General features: G+C 46.0%; 1 gene segment (V, D, J or C); it reads left to right on the top strand.

Annotated features, from left to right (window-relative positions):
- Nucleotides 1–3,364: 3,364 nt before the first annotated feature.
- LOC139248746 (Ig heavy chain C region, membrane-bound form-like) lies at nucleotides 3,365–12,053 on the top strand (the record flags this gene model as incomplete). The annotated part of the segment is given in 5 exon segments: nucleotides 3,365–3,651; nucleotides 4,649–4,960; nucleotides 7,257–7,562; nucleotides 8,074–8,403; nucleotides 11,953–12,053. Coding segments are annotated over 5 exon segments (1,260 nt in total), but the record flags the coding sequence as incomplete, so codon positions are not given.
- Nucleotides 12,054–21,705: the final 9,652 nt, after the last annotated feature.

Raw genomic sequence — 21,705 nt, 5'->3', positions numbered from 1 at the left:
CAAATAAATATTTTCATTGCTCCAATGAAACAACTATGCATTAATTGAGTTTAACCTTATCGCAAAATAACTGCTTCCTTTTTGATGAATTGCTAAACGTTAAACATTTTGAGTATTAAATAATGATTGAATGAGATTGGCCTGATCTTGAGTTCAATTTCAGAACAAACAGTTTCTGGAAAAGGTTGAAATGGTCCAGAAAGCAGCGCCTGTTCTGATCTGATGGTAGGCTGGAAGTTAATTTGACAATTTAACTGGTGAATGTCGAACTCCTGCTTCAAATAACCATCATGGGAACGTTATGTTTGAAATCAGCATTTTGTTCAATTGTTTTTTTTTAATGCACCAGGTAGGGACAGACGCAGGTCAGATGCAGCTTTTGGACTGGGTCACAACACAAGGCACACAGTAACTGAACTGCATTTCTGTGAAGCATTTAAAGAGATACATTCAGCCTGCGATGAATTGCCATTCACAATAATCTTTCAGACTCTGTAACGGTATCCAATTGTATTGTTTGAGCCAAATTTCTCAGACCCTTTATTTTAAATGTTCAATTTCATTATAACAGACAATAAACATAGATCTGATAGAGGTGTTCAACATGATGAAGCGTTTCTAGAACTTATCCCTCTCTTTTAAAAAAAAATCCCCTCATTTTCCCTCTAGTTCTTTTGCCAATTATTTTAAATCTGTGACCTTTGGTTAACGACGTAATCACCATTGGAAATCGTTTCTCCTGACTTGCTTTGACAAAACCTCTCTCAATTTTGAATACCTCTATTCGGCCTCCAATTAATTTTCACTGCTTTAATTCACAATCCCAGCTTTTCTAATCTTTCCACCTAACTGAAGTCTCTGGTCCTTGGTATCATTCTGGGGCCTTGTCATCCTTTCTAAATTGTGGAGGTCAGAATTGTATACACTACTGCATCCGATGTCTAACCAGTGATTTGTAAAGGTTTAGCATGACACCCGTGATTCTCTATTCAAGGCCCCTTTTACAATGGCAATAACGCATACAATTTAGTAAACTTCTTATCAACTTGCCCGGTCACCTTCAAAGAGATGTGAATATGTACTCCCTGGACCCTCTGCTCTGGCACCTCCCTCAAATTAATGCCTGTTGGATTATATTGCCTCTACATGTTGTTCCTCCAAAATGCATTAAATTGTATCTGCCATGTGCCTGCCCATTTCACCAATCTGTCGATGCACTCCTGAAGTCCGCTGCCATCCTGCTCACACATTCCCACGTTGCCAAGTTTGCATCATCCGTGAACTTGTAAACTGTATTCCCGATAACAAGTCCAGGTAATTTATATATATAACAGGAAAAGCAATGTTCTTCATACCGATCAATGGGCGACCCCACTACTCTTCTGTCAGAAAAAACATCTGTTCACCACTGCTCACTGCCTCCTCTCCCGCAGCCAATTAAATACCCAAGTTACCTCCATCCCTTTAATCACATGTGCTTCTATTTTCCGAATCATTCTTACATGAGATAGTTTATAAAATGCCATTTGAACATCTATATATAACACATCTATTGCAACAGCATCATCGACCCTCTCTGTAACTTTACGGTGTAGACCGAGATTTCAGTATCTGACCAATAAACCACAGCTGTTTCAGTAATCCGCACAAACCAGAATCGAGAGTTACCCATATCAGCAGTAACCAGGTTCGTTAACCTTTATCCTTCCTAGCATAGACCCGGCTGATAACCAACCGATTTATAATGTTTAAGTTTTGCCAATATTAGGTATTTAGAGAAGAAAACCTGTCCTGATGTTTAGATTATGTTCGGTTCGAACAACAACAAGAAGTGACTGCAACGACCCAGAAGGCAGTGCATGTTCTCACTGGCGGGAGGCTGGAAAATAATTTGTAAAATTAAATGGAGCTTTTAAAGAGCATCGTTCCATATAACCGGCTTTGGGAACCGTACATCATTCGGATTATTTCATGGAGTGATTGGGAAGAGGAAGGACAGGAGACATCCAATCAGTAACAGGGGACAGATCACAACTCATACTGCATCGCTCTTCCTCCAATTCGGAGCAGGAAAGAGATAGGCCCGAATCAATCCCGATTGAGATCAAACTTGAATCCTAGATATCAGGCTGTGCAAAAGTTCCCGGTTCAAATCTGAGCGCTGAATTAATCAATTCACATTTTAAAGGAGACTTCAACCATTTATTTGAACGTCCTATATTTTCCTGGGAACAAAGACGATTTAGATGAGGTCTGATAGAGGGGTTTTGGAACTAGGAAGGGTTTTATGAAGGGATTCAGGAAACATATTTCCCCAGGTCGGTGAGTTGGTGAGTAAATGGCACTGATTGAATATCAGCAGCAAAGGAATGAAGGGAGAGGGTATTATTGTACTGTTCTACACAGGTGCTGTTGGGACATGAGTTGTCCTATCAGAAAGAGGGCTGCATGCAGAATCCATAACAGCTTAATAAAATTGAACGTTTGAGAAGAAGATTGGGAATTGGAAGCTGAACGGGATTGGTGGAGAGATCGTTCAGAGGCGTGATGGGCCGAATAGCCTCCTTCCGTGCTTTAAAGTTGTATTATTTTATCAGTCTCGCTCATGTTTAAAACATGCCGGGATTTTAAAAAAGTTAATACAACTAGTAGATCTTGCTATGGAAGTTGTGTGATTAGGATAATTCACCCCACCGACATTCAACCAAGTGTATCCCCTGAAAACAATAATTGTATTTATATAACGCGTTTAAAGTAGTGAAACGTCGCAAGACGATTCATACGAGCTTAAGGAGGTAAAATTTGATATCAGGCCACATAAGCAGTTTTCTTTAGTATGGTCAGCAGTGATTCTGGCAATTGACAAAAATCTTGGTCCAAGAGGTTAGTTTAAACAGCATCTTAAAATGGAGAGTTGACTTCACTTTAATATCATGGAATGGCCTGATTTCGTGCTGCTAATATGATTATGAGAGCAAAAGGATGCAGGGAGGAACTCAGAATATATAATGTGAAATAATTTACTGTGAAAGTGATTGGAGATTGAGAGGAGAGTTCCATAATAGCAGGAAGAAATCCACGGTACAATATCCCAGTATTCACTCCGTAAAAAGGGGCCTGCTGGACAGAATGCCCCTTTAAGTCTCGTGACTATCCTTATGTACGAGACTGGAGTTACGTGGAGGCGTTTCACGTCGGGTCTCATAACTCCTTGTAATTCAAATGTTGACGTCGGGTTTGATCGGTAAATGATGGATTTAGTTTACCCCGTAGTGAAACGTTTAGTTGTTTGGTTATTTTATAAGCACTGATTACAGAGTCTAACTTGTCCACTTGGCCAATCTTTCCCAGCGACACCATCTGCTCCCAAACTCTATGCCCTGCTCTCCTCCTGTGAACAACCCGACACTGGCGGCCCTGTCACCTATGGCTGCTTAGCGATGGACTACTCCCCGGAAATCACCAGCCTTTCCTGGAGGTCAGAAGAAGCGCCGATCACCACTGGATTGAAGACCTACCCGTCAGTCCTCAACAAGAAGGGAGCCTACACACTGAGCAGCCAGTTAACCATCAGCAAGTCATTGGTGGGGAGTCGCCCAATCTACTGCGAGGTTCGAAGAGGTGACTCGGTCTGGGACGTAAAAATGCCAGGTGAGTGCTGTGGGATACAAGGAAGGCAAACTGTGAAAAGCAGAGATGATCTGTTCAACTTCTATACAACCTTGGTTAGACCAGACTTTGAGTAATGTGCACAGTTCTGGTCTCCATCTTACACTTAGATTCATTGCACAGCTCTGGTCTTCAATTCACACAGTGAGTGCTGCGTACAGGTCTGGTTTCCACATCATATTTAGAGTATTGTACACAGATAAGGTCTCCATAACATATTAAGAGTGCTGCATACAGGTCTGGTCTCCATAACAGATCTCAGTGTGCATTCCGATCTCCAAATCAAAATTCGAGCATAGTTCTGGTTTCCATATCACACTCAGAGTACTACGCACATGTCTGGTCTCCATATCACATATAGAGTACTGTACACTGCTCTAATCTCCGGATTATATCAACTGTAATGTGCATAGTGCTGGTGTCCATATGATAAGAATGATACAGAGGCACAAGGACGACACCAGAACTGAAAAATTGCAACTGTCAATAATTGCTGAACGGAGTGGGATTTGTTTCTCCAGAAAAGGGAAGGCTGAGTGGTGATCAAATGGTGGTCTTTAAAATTATGAAGCGATTTAAAGGTTAAACGTAGATAAAATATTTTGCCTGAACAGGAGCCCGATATTGGGGCCATAAATATAAGATATTCACTAATAAATACAATAGGGAGTCCAGGAGAAAGTTCTTCACCCAAGGAATTGGTAAAATATGGAACTCCCTGCCGCATGGAATACGAGGCGAATATCATAGATGCGTTTCAGGGGAATCTAGATAAGTACACGAGGGAGAAAGGCATCTAAGGTTATGTTGATAGCGGGTAGGCAATAGGGAGAGAGGAGGCCCATGTGGAACATAAACGTAGGCCTGTTGGGCCTAATGGCCTGTTTCGGTGATGTAGATTATATGTTAAAAACCACTTTAAAGGTCTTAATTGTTTGGATTGTAACAAATAATCGCCATAAAATGTATTTTCTTGCAGATCGTGTGGTACATCATCCAGCTGTAATCCTTACCTTGAGTTCCAAGGAAGAAATCACCAGCAGCAGATCTGCAACCGCCGTGTGTTCAATCATCGATTTCCATCCAAAGTCACTGACCGTGAATTGGCTGAAGAATGGACAAATTATGAAATCGGGCTTCATCACCTCTCCCGTATGTGAGGTGAATGGGAACTTCTCGGCGAGCAGTCGCCTGACATTCTCTGCCGCGGAATGGTTCGCCCACTCAGTCTATACCTGCCAGGTCTCTCATCAAGGAATCACCCAAAACCGAACGATCACCAGATCTCCGGGTAAGAGACACAGGCCCGGGAAGTTCCGGATCATTCTGAGCGCTGATCTCAGTCAGGGCTTTAATCGTAATTAGTAAAAAAGAACAGAGCTATTTCTAATTTCTAATCATACAGTTTGTTTTTCCTTTCGGTGTAAGCCCTGACTCAGGATTCCTCACGTTTCATGACTCCGTCACTTCGCCAAAGGTTGTCCTCTGCTTGCCCTTAGTCTCAGCTTTATCCTGAGTTGCCTCAGCATATTGGGAGCGACAGTCGGTGTCTCCAGGCCTTTACTATGTAAGGGCCACTGCTAGAAATTGCTAGAAAGGGTGTAGACAAATAAAGTGACCTTGGAGTGCATGTCCACAAATCCCTAAAGGTAGCACACCAGCTTGATAAGTGGGTTAAGAAGGCAGACGTAATATTTACCTTTATTAGTCGAGGCATGGAATAAAATAGCAAGGAGCTTATGCTTGAACTGTACAAAACACTTGTTAGGCCGCAGCTGGAGTAGCACGTGCATTTCTGGTCACCAGGTTACAGGAAAGATATTGCTGCACTGGAACGGGTGCAGAGGAGATTTACCAGGAAGTTGTATGGACTGGAGAATTTTGGCTATGAGGAAAGATTAGATAGGCTGGGTCTATTTTGTTTGCAACAGAGTAGACCTGATTGAGATGTATAAGATTATGAGGGACCTTGATAGAGTGGATAGGAAGGACCTGTTCCCCTTGGCAGATGAGTCAACAACCAGGGGACACAGATTTAAAGTAATTGGGGCGAGGTTTAGAGGAGATATGAGAGGAAATGTCTTCATCCAGAATGTAGTGTGGGTCTCAAAATCACTACCTGAAAGGGTGGTAGAGGCTGAAACCCTCAGCGCATTAAAAAAAATATATTGGATATGCAATGAACCTTCAGGGCTACGGACCAAGAGCTGGAAAGTGGGATTAGGCTGGATTGCTCTTGTTTGGCCGGCGCGGAAACGATGGGCCAAAATTGCCTTTTTCCATGCTGAAAATGTCTATGATTTTATGATCTGCCTTTTTAGAACACAGCATTCAGTTCTGGGCACCGCACCGCAGTATGGATAAACTGACTTTAGAGCGGGTGCAACGCACATTCACCCGAATGATACCGGGCTAAAACGGCTAAATGATGAGGACGGGTTAGGCTTGAATTCCTTTGTGTAGAATGTGAAGAGGCGATGTAATTGAGGTGTTTACGTTGATAAATGGAACTGATGTTGTAGATAGCAAGAAAATATTTCCTCTGGTGCGGTACTTCAGAACCAGGGACAGAACCTTAAAAGTAGATCTACACCATTCAGGGGTAATGTCAGAAAGGATAATTTCACACAAAGTCTCGTGTACATCTGGAAATCTCTCCACCACCCCCCCCCTCCCGGGCCTCCCAAAGCTGTTGAGGGTAGGGGTCAATTGAACATGTCAAAATTGAGATTGATAGATCTTTGTTAGGCAAGGGTGTAAAGGGTTGCACAACCAAAGCGGGTAGATGATGTTGAGGTAGATATCAGCCATGATCTGATTGAATGGCAGAACAGGATGGACGGGCTGAATGGACTTCTCCTGTTCCTATGACACTATTACTGTCCTGCGGTTATATTCCCTCCTTACTCTCTCTCACTAGACATGATAAAAGCTCACTAATGACAGAAATTTTAAAAAAAACTACTTCACATCAGTATTGCAATTTATTCCCCATGACAAAAGACCCCTTGAAATTCCCTCCCCACGACCTTTTACTTCTGCTCTGCCGGGGGGGGGGGGGCGGGGGGCTACTGGTTCCTGCACATTTTCATCAACCCCAAAATCACAAGACACAGAAAATTAACTTTGTTTCCTGTTGCAACTATAATCCTGGATTTGATTGACACTCGTTTTGAACCAGTGTAATTTCCATGTAGAGCTCTTTAACCTGGGGGTGGAGCCATTATACTGAGCGCAAATGCGTTCGGGCAGAAGGATCGATAGACGGGCGTAAAGGAGCAAGGATTTTCGGGACGAGCGCTATTCAGTGCATAACACAATTGCACCCAACATTATTCAATGTTTTATGTCGGGTCTTTGCCTCACAGCCGATCACAGGTGGCTCTGGGTGCAAATACACAGGAAATGTTAAAGCGTCTCCCGGGATGGTTGCCAATTCGTTGTACTTCCAATAATGATGGTTGTTAAGCAACAACGAGAGATTAATATCTAAAAGGTGATTTATTCTCCTTTTGGGAGTTAAGCAGAATGCTGCTATCCTGACTCTGGAGATGAAGCTTTGCTTGACTTTCATTTCTGCTTCACAGAAGATTCCTCGTGCAACGATCCAAAAATCACTCTTTCGCCGCCGTCACTCGAGCAGGTCTTAATGGAGGCGACAGTGACCTTAACCTGCATCGTGTCGAATGCTCCTTTTGGAGTCACCGTGTCGTGGGAGCGGAAAAAGGACATTTTGAAACCAGGGAATCATGGAGAACCGGGAGAGGGCGACAGTGTGATCAGCAAGTTAGACATCTCGACACAAGACTGGCTGAGTGGGGGTGTGTTTGACTGCGTGGTGAGCCATCGGGATATGCACACTCCGATCAGAGGTTCCATCCACAAGGAAATGGGTGAGCGGCGTGATTGTAGTAACACGTGAGAGGCTGTGACTATTCCCGGTGCTTGTGCATGGGCCAATTCGTTCAAATAAGTATATTAATAGATTACTTTGATAATTGAAATGGTAATCCCACGAACTAAATACTCTGGGATATGGGATGATGCATTTAAGGGAAGTTAGATAATTGCAGGAGGGAGAAAGCAATAGAAGGACATGTTACGTGGTTTAGATGATGAGCTGGGAGAAGGTTCGTGTGGAGCATAAAAGTTGGTATAAATCAGTTGGCCGAATCAGTTCCTAGCAGTGATTCCTGTGTAATTTTCCAGTACAACTCTTCAAGCTCCCAGAGAGAAGGATTTTATTCCATTCTGTTCTGGGCTGAAAAACTGGACAGGCCACAGAGGCGAAAAAGGGAATCTTTTAAAATTCAGCGCAAACCACGTATCTTGCGCATTTAACCACCGGTGCCATTGTCTCTGGAAGTCTCCAGTTTATTGATCTTTATTGTAATTGATCTGCAGCTAAAGATCCGCGGGAACCGGCCGTGTCTGTCCTCCTGCCCTCGGCAGAAGAAATCTCCGCTCAGAGGTTGGTCAGCCTCACCTGCTTAGTGAGAGGTTTCTCCCCCCGAGAGATCTTCGTCAAGTGGACCGTCAATGACAAGCTGGTGAATTCGGGCAACCACACGAACACCGAGGTGAAGACGGAGAACAGCAGCAGTTCTTTCTTCACGTACAGCCTGTTATCCATTGCAGCCGAGGAGTGGGCCAGCGGTGCTTCTTACTCCTGTGTGGTAGGACATGAGGCCATCCCCTTGAAGACCATCATCAGAACAGTCAATAAATCCAGCGGTAAACCCAGTTTTGTGAACATTTCTCTTGGTCTGATGGACACCGTCAATGCTTGTCAATGAGAATCTCTCGATTGCATTTCAGTTCTTAAATAAAAACCAATAAAGGCCTTTTCTTCCAATCGTGAGTTACACACACAGCCGCTCAATTAATTTTGTTTCCCATTTTTGCCAAGGGGCGGGCTGTTAATGTGAAGCAGAATATTTGTCGGACTTGGGCACAAAGCTTGTACAGCCAGCGCTCCCAGCTCAGATACACCACAGTTTGGAGACAGAGTGAAGCTCTTTCATGACAGGATTCCTCAAAGTAATTTCAGCAACTTTCTTCCCACTGGCAGAACCTGCAAAGTTCCATTTTCCAACAAACAAATGCAGCACATTTAGATCTATGTGTCATTGTTTCTCGTGTTGTCCATCCCTTCAGATTTGGGGCCGGTTTTAATTGGCAGCATCGCACCCTCTTGGATCTGAAATGAGGGCGACACGGGAACAGGAACTGTACCTCCCACTGCCCCACCAGAGAGAGAGAACAAGTCAATTGTTAACCCCCTGTACCCCCCACTGACCCAACAGAGAGAGAGAACAAGTCAATTGTTAACCCCCTGTACCCCCCACTGCCCCACCAGAGAGAGAGAACAAGTCAATTGTTAACCCACTGTACCCCCCACTGACCCAACAGAGAGAGAGAACAAGTCAATTGTTAACCCCCTGTACCCCCCACTGACCCAACAGAGAGAGAGAACAAGTCAATTGTTAAACCCCTGTACCACCCACTGACCCAACAGAGAGAGAGAACAAGTCAATTGTTAAACCCCTGTACCCCCCACTGACCCACCAGAGGGGAAAGGTCAATTGTTAATCACCTGTACCCCCACTGACCCAACAGAGAGAGAGAACAAGTCAATTGTTAAACCCCTGTACCCCCACTGACCCAACAGAGAGAGAGAACAAGTCAATTGTTAAACCCCTGTACCTCCCACTGCCCCAACAGAGCGAGGGGAAAGGTCAATTGCTAACCCCCTGTACCCACCACTGACCCACCAGAGGGGAAAGGTCAATTGTTAATCACCTGTACCCACTATTGCCCCACCAGAGGGGAAAGGTCAATTGTTAACCCCCTGTACCCCCCACTGACCCACCCGGGGGAGGGGAAATGTCAATTGTTAACCCATGGTACTCCCACTACCCCACCAGAGAGAGGGGAAAGGTCAATTGTTAACCCCCTGCAACTCCCACTGCCCCAACAGAGCGAGGGGAAAGGTCAATTGCTAATCCCCTGTACCCCCCACTGCCCCACCAGAGGGGAAAGGTCAATTGTTAACACCCTGTACCCTCCACTGCCCCACCAGAGGGGAAAGGACAATTGTTAACCCCCTGTACCCTCCACTGCCCCACCAGGGGGAGGGGAAAGTTCAATCGTTAACCCACTGTACTCGCACTACCGCACTAGAGAGGGGGGAAAGGTCAACTGTTAACTCATTGTAAGACCACTGCCCCAACAGAGGGAGGGGAAAGGTCAATTGTTAATCTCCTGCACCTCCCACTGCCCCACCAGAGAGAAGGGAAAGGTCAATTGCCAACCCCTGTAACTCGCATTGCCCACCAGAGAGAAGGGAAAGGTCAATTGTCAATCCCCTGTACCTCACACTGCCCCACCAGAGAGAGGGGAAAGGGCAATTGTCAACCCCCTGTACCTCACACTGCCCCAGCAGAGAGAGGGGAGAGGTCAATTGTTAACCCCCTGTACCTCACACTGCCCCACCAGAGAGAGGGGAAAGGGCAATTGTTAACCCCCTGTACCTCCCACTGCCCCATCAGGGTGAGGGGAGAGGTCAATTGTTAACCCCCTGGACCTCCCACTGCCCCATCAGGGGGAGGGGAAGGGGCAATTGTTTACCACTGTACCCCCACTGCCCCACCAGAGAGAGGGGAAAGGGCAATTGTTAACCCACTGTACCTCACACTGCCCCACCAGAGAGAGGGGAAAGGTCAATTGTTAACCCACTGTACCTCCGCTGCCCCATCAGAGAGAGGGGAAAGGGCAATTGTTAACTCATTGTGTCTCCGATTCTCCAACACAGTGAGGGGAAACGGCAATTGTGAAGCCACTGTACCCCTTAATTCCCACCAGGGAGAGATGCCCATCGTTGAATTGTTGCATTCCGTCGCCTGACGTCACCTGGCGTCTCGCGCTGAAAACATTTACACAGAGCGGGGAAGAATGCGTGCAAAAGTGAGTGCGTGTGTTTTTGTGAAAGTTCACGCTTACACATAAACACACAGAGACTTACACATAAACACGCACATAGGCACACTTACACAGAATATTACACATGCCCAGAATATAATACACACCGTCATTGTCTGAACCAGTTATTAGTACTCTCTGAAAGTTTGAATGACAGCAAAAATACACACACGCACCCTTACACTAAACAGACAAAAACACACGCATTAACACACATACACACACACACACGCACGCACACATGCACTTACACTCGCATAAACACACACATCAACACAATCCCACTAACGCATAACACACACACACACATTTACATGCGAACACACACATTTACACATAAGCGCACACATGCTTACCCCTAAACATACACAACACTTACACATAACCATACACACACACATGAAAAACACACACATGAACGTACTTATACAAAACACACACATTTAAACATAAATACACAAAATTTCATATAAACACACAAAGACCGACAAGTAAACGTACACAAGCGTACGAAAATAAACACACACTTACACGTAAATATAGATGCATAGAATCGCACATTAACACCCGCAAACTTGCATATCAACATTACATTAACACACATCAACACACAAACACAGACTAAACCAGAACAAGTGATCGTCATGCACATATATGTAAACACTAAAGTGCACAAAATACATCAGGCTATCGATGAATATAGAATTAAAATACACTCTTGGAACAGTCTCCCAACCATTATATTAAATAAATCATTTCTGATGTCATAATATCTCACATTCCTCTATTCTGGTCCTACACACACACTGAATTAACGTTCTTAGTTGGAAACTGATGCAAGTTAATTATGTTCAGAACATTGACCGTCACAAACTAATCAAGATTATAACTCACATCCGACGTCTTACACTGCCCCCTTGACAGTCTCCAAATAATTAGGTCGCTAAAACTATTGTTAAAATAATCGGTATCGCTCAGTAAACCTCCCTCGATATTACATCATACTATTCCCGAACGGTAAATCCTATGAAATTGATACAAAATCAATGATCGTGTGACAGTGAAGGAAAACTGTCAAATTTTCCAACACGGACTGTAGGAGGATCATAAAGGAAGAGCGACTGTGGAATTAGGAACACAGATAAATTGTTGGGAGTGATTAACTTAACACAGGGCATATATTGAACATCAAATTAGAGAACAAACTAATACCTTAAGGAAATAAAATAGAATATATAATAATAATACGATATTTTGGATTAGCAAACGATCTGAATATTTTCCTCCTCTACAACTCCGCAGATTCCTCAGATCACATCTGGGATGAAGACTACGAGGGCCAGAGCGGCAACATCTGGACAACCGCTTCCACATTCATCATCCTGTTCTTCCTGAGCATGTTCTACAGCGCTGCCGTCACTCTGGTGAAGGTGAGAAGATTCAGTGCATTTGCTTCGAGCTGACTGAAGCGATTTGCCAAATCTCTGAACGTTTCATTGATAAAAACCCTGAGATAATTGCCCCAAAGCACTAAATCCCTGCTTCAATCTTTTATCCCTCTTTTACAGGTCAAGTGATCGGCTGGATCTCGGCCGCCGTGGATTTTCCTCATCTGGTTATTAACATCACTGTGTCCTGAAAATAAACTAGGTCCTCTTGGTGATTCCCGGATTCAATTGACTTCAGTATTTTCGTCTCTGTGTTTGAGAAGTGAGATAATCGTGGCTATAATGTAAATGTATCTCTGAGTTTCATAATTGTTTGAATATCTCATGTATAACGAAGTCACTTTTCTCATTCATGATTCACAATTATTCCCTTCCCTTTATGTTGAAATGTTTCTCTCTCCCTGATGTCTGTTTCAGTTGTACAGATAGCTGGCAGCTCAGGCCGCGTGTGTTCCAGGCGCAATGTGACTCTCATTTGTTATATTCAATTCGTGTTAACATTTTAAAAACGTCTCTGTAAATTGTTCGATGTGAAATTGTTAATAAATCATGAATGATAAATGGAATATATTGGACTTTGTTGAGTTCCTTTCTCCAAGGCTCATTCACATCGTTCCCTTTCCCTATCACACTTTGTTTTATTCCCCTGAGAGTTATTCATCACCCGTCCTGTCTGGGTTGTGTTTGAATCCAATCCCTTCGGTGAAGGAGCCGCTGCGCCACCTAGTGTCCTATCATTGTAACGACACAATTCCCCCAGCCTTTTTACGTCATGCTGCAGAGGCGATATGACTGCACAGCGAACAGGCGGATCATGCAGTCTCTTTTAATATTATGGTCCTTCACGTGCCAGGTTATGTTAAAGAGAAATACTCTGATGCATCAACGTCTGATAGATTATAGAACGTGTCAGAGTAAATCTCCTTTTAAACTGTCCCATCAAACACTCCCAGGGCAGGTACAGGGGGTTAGATACAGAGTAAAGCTCTCTCTACATTGTCACATCAAACACTCCTAGGGCAGGTACAGGGGGTTAGATACAGAGTAAAGCTCCCTCTACATTGTCACATCGAACACTCCCAGGGCAGGTACAGCACAGATGAGACCCAGAGTAAAGCTCCCTCTACACTGTCCCATCAAACACTCCCAGGGCAAGTACAGCACGGGGATAGATACAGAGTTAAGCTCCCTCTACACTGTCCCATCAAACACTCCCAGGGCCGTTGCAGCACTGGTTAAACACAGAGAAAAGCTCCTTCTACACTTTCCCATGAAACGCTCCCAAGGCAAGTACAGCACGGGTCCGATACAAATTAAAGCTCTCTCTGCACTATCCCATCAAACACTCCCAGGGCAGGTACAGCACGGGTTAGATCCAGAGTAAATCTCCGGCTACACTTTCCCATCAAACACTCCCAGGGCAGGTACAGCACGGGTTAGATCCAGAGTAAATCTCCGGCTACACTGTCCCATCAATCACTCCCAGGTCAGGTACAACACGGGTTAGATACAGAGTAAATCTCCGGCTCCACTGTCCCATCAAACACTCCCAGGGCAGGTACAGCACGGGTTAGATACAGAGTAAAGCTCCCTCTACACTGTCCCATCAAACACTCCCTAGGCAGGTACAGGGGGTTAGATACAGAGTTATGCTCCCTCTACACTGTCCCATCAAACACTCCCAAGGCAGGTACAGGGGTTTAGATACAGAGTTATGCTCCCTCTACACGTCCCATCAAACACTCCCAGGGCAGGTAGAGAGGGTTAGATACAGAGTAAAGCTATCTCTACACTGTCCCATCAAACACTCCCAGGGCAGGTACAGGGGGTTAGATACAGAGTAAAGCTCCCTCTACACTGTCCCATCAAACACTCCCAGGGCAGGTACAGCACGGGTTAGATACAGAGTAAAGCTCCTTCTGCACTATCCCATCAAACACTCCCAGGGCAGGCACAGCATGGGTTAGATCCAGAGTAAATCTCCGGCTACACTTTCCAATCAAACACTCCCAGGGCAGGTAGAGCACGGGTTAGATCCAGAGTAAATCTCCGGCTACACTGTCCCATCAATCACTCCCAGGGCAGGTACAACACGGGTTAGATACAGAGTAAATCTCCGGCTACACTGTTCCATCAAATACTCCCAGGGCAGGTACAACACGGAATAGATACAGAGTAAAGCTCACTCTACACTGTCCCATCAAACACTCCCAAGGCAGGTAAAGGGGGTTAGATACAGAGTTATGCTCCCTCTACACTGTCCCATCAAACACTCCCAGGACAGGTAGAGGGGGTTAGATACAGAGTAACTTTCCGGCTACACTGTCCCATCAAACACTCCCAGGGCAGATACAGGGGGTTAGATACAGAGTAAAGCTCTCTCTACACTGTCCCATGAAACACTCCCAGGGCATGTACAGGGGGTTAGATACAGAGTAAAGCTCCCTCTACACTGTCCCATCAAACACTCCCAGGTGAGGTACAGCACGGGTTAGATACAGAGTAAAGCTCCCTGAACACTGTCCCGTCAAACACTCCCGGAGCATGTACAGCATGGGTTAGATACAGAGAGTACAGTCCCATCTGCAAAGTACCAACACACTCCCAGGGCAGGTCCAGCACGGGTTAGATACAGAGCAAAACACCATCTACACTGTTCCATCACACAATGCAAGGGCAGCTACAGCACGGATTAGATATGGCACAGAAAGTCCAGGGAGCTCAAACTCTGGGAGTGATACCTAAAGCCTGGGGCCTATGTGACAATCAGACAGTCGTTCCGTTTTTACTGTACACACACAGAAAGCAAAGAAAGAGACTAAAGTTGGAGAGACTTTATTTGAGAGAGAGGTTCGGGATCACACAGCGTCTGCAGGTACATTTGCAGCCTTCTGCCCAGTGAGCACCGCAAGATACAGGCAATGAGATAGGCGGGAAAATTGAAATTATGATGTAAGACTAATGTATGGAGAAAGAGTCAGACTGAACACTGTGAGTTCAAAGTAAAGTGTGACCTTAGTCTTCTATTGCAGGTCTCCAGACTGCCTCTCCAACCTGTGAAGCCTTCTGAAATATCTGTGCTCCCAAGGGATTATGGGATCCCTTGGCATTCCGGGGAATGCGCCTACTGGTGGCTGCACAGTGTAACTACCAGCCCACATATATAACAACATTCACGCAAATAGTATAACTATTGACAATGGGAGTCGATCTGGGGCCCTTATTATCCTGGTTGATCATCTCGGTGTGAAAGCTGGTGTAGTTGAATCATTTTTTGGGTCCTCGCTGGGCTGCTGTGCAGCTGGCCTTGCTGGGCTGCCTGGTGTGTTGTGTCCTGCAGGGCTGCTGTGGGTGATGCGTTCTGCTTCGTGATCAATGTGGTGTCAGTTCCCACTAGCGTGTGGTGTGTTGGTGGATCAAAAAATGAAGGGTCCAATGTGGGTTGCTCAGGATAGTCCGTGAATCTGAGTTTGATTTGGTCCAAGTGTTTCCGGTGAATGAGTGCATTTGAAAGTTTGACCCGACACACCCTGCTCCCCTCTTTGGCCACGACAGTGCCGGGAAGGCACTTGGGACCTGGTCCATAATTTAATACAAATACAGGATCACTGAATTCAATATCGCGTGACACATTTGTGCTGTCATGGTGCGCACTTTGTTGAAGCCGCCTGCTCTCTACCTGTTTATGTATTTCAGTGTGTACTAACAACAGCCTTGTCTTAAGTGCTCTTTTCATGAGCAGTTCAGCAGGTGGGATCCCAGTGAGCGAGCAGGGTCTCGTGCGGTAGCTAAACAGGACTCGGGATAAGCGAGTCTGGGGTGAGCCTTCAGTGACCCTCTTCAAGACTTGCTTGATGGTTTACATTGCTCTCTCTGCCTGACCATTGGACGCTGGTTGACAGGGCACAGATTTGACATGCTTGATCCCGTTATGATTCATGAATTCTTTGAACTCAGCATTGGGAAAACATGGCCCGTTGTCGTTCAACAGAACATCGGGTAAGCTGTGTGTGGCAAAGATGTCCCGCAGGCTTTCAGTGGTGGCAGCAGACTTGCTAGACGACAATATCTCACATTCAATCCACTTGGAGTACGCGTCTACAACCAGAAGGAACATTTTACCAAGCATGGGCCGGCATAGTCGAAGTATACCCTAGCCAAGACCTTAAACTTAGAGGCGCCTCCCTGGGTACATTGCTTAACTGCGAGCATGCGTTACATCTGTGAACGCAGGACTCTAAGTCCGCATCGATACTGTGCCACCACACGTGGGATCTGCCTATCACTTTCATCATTATGATGCCTGTGCGGGTACTTGGAGGTAATTGATGAAGGTGCCTCTGCCCTTCTTGGGGACCACTACTCGATTGCCTCACAGCAGGCAGTCTGCCGATATAGACATTTCATCTTTGCGCCACTGGAATGGCTTTATATCTTCCTGCATTTCCACTGGGACACTGGAACAACTCTCGTGAAGCACAGAGCTTTTGACTAAGGATATAAGAGGTCCTGCTTGTCCTGTGATGGGTGATTGCTCACTCTCAAATGCTTCCATAATCTTGGCTATATCTGCAGGCTGCCCATTTCCACCCCCGTGGTGGGCAATGGTAGCCTACTGAGAGCATCGGCGCAGTTTTCTGTGCCTGGCCTGTGGCAGATGGCATGGTTGGATGCCGACAACATGAACGGCCATCTCTGGATGCGGGCTGATGCGTTTGTATTTATCCCTTTACTCTCGGAAAACAGGGGTATAAGTGGCTTATGTTCAGTTTCTAATTCGAAATTTTAGCCCAAACAGGTATTGATCCATTTTCTTTACCCCATAGACACGCGCTAACACTGCGTTTCCAGTCATTCTGCAGACAGACTCCTTAGACAGACTCTTGGATGCATAAACCACCGGTTGCAGTTTCCTGAAATCATTAGCTTGTTGCAATACACACCCGACACCGTATGACGACGCATCACATGCTCGTACCAAACGTTTACATGGATCATACAACACAGGCAATTTGTTCGAGCATCACAAGTTTCTCGCTTTTATAAAGGCCCTTTTTTGGATTTTGCCCCAAACCCATTCGCCCCTTTTCGAGTGAGACATGGAGTGCTTCTCGCAGGGTGCTGAGACCTGGTAAGAAGTTACCAAAGTGATTCAAGAGTCCCAGGAATGACCGCAGCCCCGCCACGTTCTGTGGCCTCGGTGCGTTCTCGATTGCCTCCGTCTTCGCTTTGATGGGTCTGATGCGGTGCGCCGCATTCCTCCTTCCCAAGTAGTCCACTTCAGGCGGCGGGAAAACGCACTTTGAGCATTTTAAGGTGAGCCCCATGCGGTTGAGTCGACTAAGAACCTCCTCCAGACTCTGCAGCTGCTCGTCTGTGTTCCGACCTGTGTACAAGTTGTCGTCCTAGAAGACCACGGTGTGCGGGACCGACTTCAGTAAACTTTGTATGTTTCTCTGGAATATCGTCGCCACCGATCGAATTCCAAACGGGCTTCTGTTACAAACAAAAATACTTTTGTGCGTGTTGATGCCGGTGAGAGCCTTCAATGATTTCTCCAGTTCCTACCTCAAGTAGGCTGAGGTCAGATCCAGCTTCGTGAACGCCTTTCCTCACGCCAGCGCTGCAAAGAGGTCGTCGGCTTTTGGAAGTGGGTATTGATCCTGCAGGGAGAAACGATTGATAGTTACTTTGTAATCGCCACAGATTCTGACATTGTGGTCTCCCTTGAGGACTGGAACTCTCTCGCCTTCTATCTCACTCTCGCCTTCTCTCTCTCTCTCTGTGTTTCTCTCTCTCTCTCACTCTCTTGATCGGTGAGATGATGCCCTCTCTTTGTAGCTGGTCGAGCTCGATTTCTACCCTTTTCTCTCATCATGTGCAGTACTGCTTTCACCTTGTGATGGATGGGCCGTGCCCCCGGAATTAGGTGGATCTGCACTTTTGCTCCTTGGTATTTCCCGATGCCTGATTCGAACAGCGAAGGAAATTTGTTTAAGACCTGTGCCCATGGAGTGTCGTCAACGGGCGATAGCTCTCGGATGTCGTCCCAGTTCCAGCGTGTCTTTCCCAGCCAGCTCCTGCCGAGCAGCATGGGACCATCGCCCGGTAACAAGCAGAGTGGTAGCTTGTGCACCGCTCCATCATAGGATAACTTTATGGTAGCACTGCCTATTACAGGAATCAGTTCTTTCGTGTAAGCTCTTAGTTTCGTGCGAACTGGAGTTTTGACTGGGCTTGAGGCCTTGTTGCACCACAAAATTTCGAAAGTCTTTTCGCCCATGATGGACTGGCTCACCCATGTTTCCAGCTCCATTGACACCGGGAGTCCATTTAGTTCAACAAGTTCAACATTAAGCATTATCGGTGGACAATTCGTGGTGAATGTTTGCACTGCATGTATCTCTGCCTCCTCGGTCTGAGGCTCTGGTTCATCGTGATCCTCTATGGATATGTTCTCCTCTGCAACATGGTGGTTTGCAGGTTGAAGAAGTTTTGCAGCTTGCCTGCGCACTCGTTGGACATGTCCCATTGTTGCACAGCCCTTGTAAACGTACTCTTTGAATCGGCATCAATGGAATCGATGACTACCACGTCAGCGCCAACAAGATGATGGACTTTGAGTCATCTGCGGACGTGCAGCTGCAGGTATGTTTGACCTGCCCTGTACATTATGATTCAAAAACAACATCAATTTGTTCACAGTACTTAGAGCAGCACTTGTGTGTTGAGAGATTTGCTTCGTATTGTCACTGATGGCAATGTCCGCCTGGGTTATCGCTGTGGCCTTACTCAAGGTTGGGGTCTCTACAGTCAAAAGTTTGCGAAGTATAGTCTCGTGGCCAATGCCAACTATGTATAAGTCTCGAAGCATATGCTCCAAATGTCCTTCAAATTCGCAATGTCCAGCAAGGCTTCTTAGCTCGGCGAAATAACACGCCATTTCCTGGCCTTCAGACCTTTTGTAGTTATAGAACCGGTACCTCGCCATCAGAACGCTTTCCTTCGCATTTAAATGCTCTCGGACCAGTGTGCACAAATCGTCGTACGATTTCTCTGTGGGTTTCGCTGGAGAAAGCAGATTCTTGATGAGGCCATACGTCGGTGCCCCACAGACGGTGAGGAGGATCGCCCTTCCTTTGGCAGTGCTCTCTTCCCCATTCAGCTCGTTGGCCACGAAGTATTGGTCGAGTCGTTCCACAAATGTTTCCCAAACTTCTCCCTCCGAGAATTTCTCCAGGATGCTCACTGTTCTCTGCATCTTTGGGTTCGCTGTTTGTATCTTGTGGCCAGTTGGTGTGTATGGAGAAAGCGTCAGACTGAACACTGTGAGCTCAAAGTAAAGTGTGACCTTAGTCTTTTATTGCAGGTCTCCAGAGTGCCTATCAAACCTGTGAAGCCCCCTTAAATACGTGTGACACCAAGGGATTATGGGATCCCTTGGAACCCCAGGGGATGAGCCCTCTGGTGGCTGTACAGAGTAAATACAAGCACACCTATTTAACACTCTCGATATTCAGTAAGACAAGGAATTAGCCTGAAGCTTACAACCATAAATCTCTTTGTTCCCATGCTCCATTGAAAGTTTTACCATTTATTGTACATTTCCTCCCTTTACTTTCCTCCCAAAATCTATCGCAGCACATTTCTCTGCATTAAATTTCATTTCACATCGACCTGCCCCAATTACTAACCTGTGTATTGACAATGAAAGCACTTAACCTCCACTTCACAGTTGGCCATGGGGCTTTCTGGCGTTCCCTAGAAATTTCAATCACGTGCCCCATATACCCAAGCCCAGATCATTTCTCTGTGATGGGCGGCACTGTGAGCAGTGGCGCTGTGAGGGGCGGCCCTGTGAGAGAATAGCCGAACTCTCAGGCCTGTGCCCAAACCTGAAGCAAATCCTAGTTCCCAGCATGTAACAATAAACCCTAAATAATCCCAAACATGAACAGAGAATCCGATAACAAAAAAGAAGTAACCAGAACAGAAAGAATCATACTCTTAATTCAAATAATTTAAAATAATGAAAATAACTGACCCGAACTCCAGACCCGATCCCTCATAAACCTATAGGTAAAACTTGTAAACACAGACCCCAGCCCCAAAACCAAATCCTAACCCAGGACCATAAAATTAACTCGAGCCCCAAGAAATCATTTTTCCAGACTCCAGCCCCAAAACCTAGTTCGGCCCCAACTCCCTAAGAACGAACCCGAAGCAGAAGTTTAAAATCTAGCCCCCAGCCCCAAATCCTAACCCTAAAACTAAATCCTAACCCTCAGAAACCTAAAGCCAAAACTTGTAAACACAGACTCCTACCCCAAAACCAAACCCTAACCCAGGACCCGAACCCCCGCTAAAATCTAACCCTAACATAAAACATAACAGTGCAGACCACAACCCAAAAACCTTGAAACCGAACCCTAACCTAGTGGAGCTCTAAACTCTCCATAACCTCTCAATGTAAGTTTCTCGATCTGATACCCTCTGACCCTTGAGCCCCACGACCCGTTTGCTTTTCCTGGTCTCTGATGAAGCCCCAGTAAGGGCGAAACATTTGGCCTCTCGACTATAATTAGCCATCAAGACGATGGATCATGAATTGAGGGTAAACCCCACCCCATCCCCACCAGAAACCCCAACATACTTTTCTCCCCCAACCCTTGGGAAACTTCTCCCTCACTCTCTCCACACTTCCAACCCACCGTGTCAGTCTTTTTCTTGAAAAAAAAGCCTCTCTCTCATTTGAGAAGGAATTTTTTCTCCCAGTGGTTCTGAATCTGTGGAATTGTCTGCCCAAGGAAGCAGTAGAGGCTAGCTTATTGAATGTATTCAAGTCACAGATAGATAGATTTTTAACCAATAAGGGAATTAAAGATTATGGGGAGAGGGCGGGTAAGTGGAGCTGAGTCCACGGCCAGATCAGCTGTGATCTTATTGAATGGCGGAGCAGGCTCGAGGGGCTAGATGGCCTACTCCTGTTCCTAATTCTTATGTTCTTATTTCCCTTCTTAACAAAAGATGTTCTGCATACCAGCTCTAATTGTACTGCTATTTAGAACTAGTAGGATAAGCGTTTGGTGCGGGACTGATATTTCTCTGCTCCCCGTCCCCCGCTGCCCAACAGAAAACTATTGCCATCGAACCACTACGTACACGCACACCTCGAGGGTCACCTCGAGTCTCGTCGCCGAGAGCATGCAGAAATCTAGCGCAGGCAGCGGAAGGAGCACGCGGCAAACCAGCCCCACACTCCCGTACAATCACCGACTGTCTGACCCATCCGTGACAGGGACTGTGATTCTCGTATTGGACTGTTCCTCATAGGCAGTCCCTCGGAATCGAGAAAAACTTGCATTCATTCGTAAAATGCGTCCTTAGGTGGCTGAACAGTCCAATACGAGAACCACAGTCCTTGTCACAGGTGGAACAGACAGTGGTTGAGATAAAGGATGGGTGGAACGGGTTTGCCGCACGCTCCTTCCGCTGCCTGCGTTTGATTTCAGCATGCTCTCGGCGACGAGACTCGAGCTGCTCAGTGCCCTCCCCGATACACTTCCTGCCCTGAGGGCGGTCTTTGGCCAGGGACTCCCAGGTGTCA

This window comes from Pristiophorus japonicus, unplaced genomic scaffold, assembly GCF_044704955.1.
Source record: "Pristiophorus japonicus isolate sPriJap1 unplaced genomic scaffold, sPriJap1.hap1 HAP1_SCAFFOLD_290, whole genome shotgun sequence".
In the NCBI taxonomy this organism is placed as follows: Eukaryota; Metazoa; Chordata; class Chondrichthyes; family Pristiophoridae; genus Pristiophorus; species Pristiophorus japonicus.
This window is presented reverse-complemented; position numbering and strand designations above follow the sequence as displayed.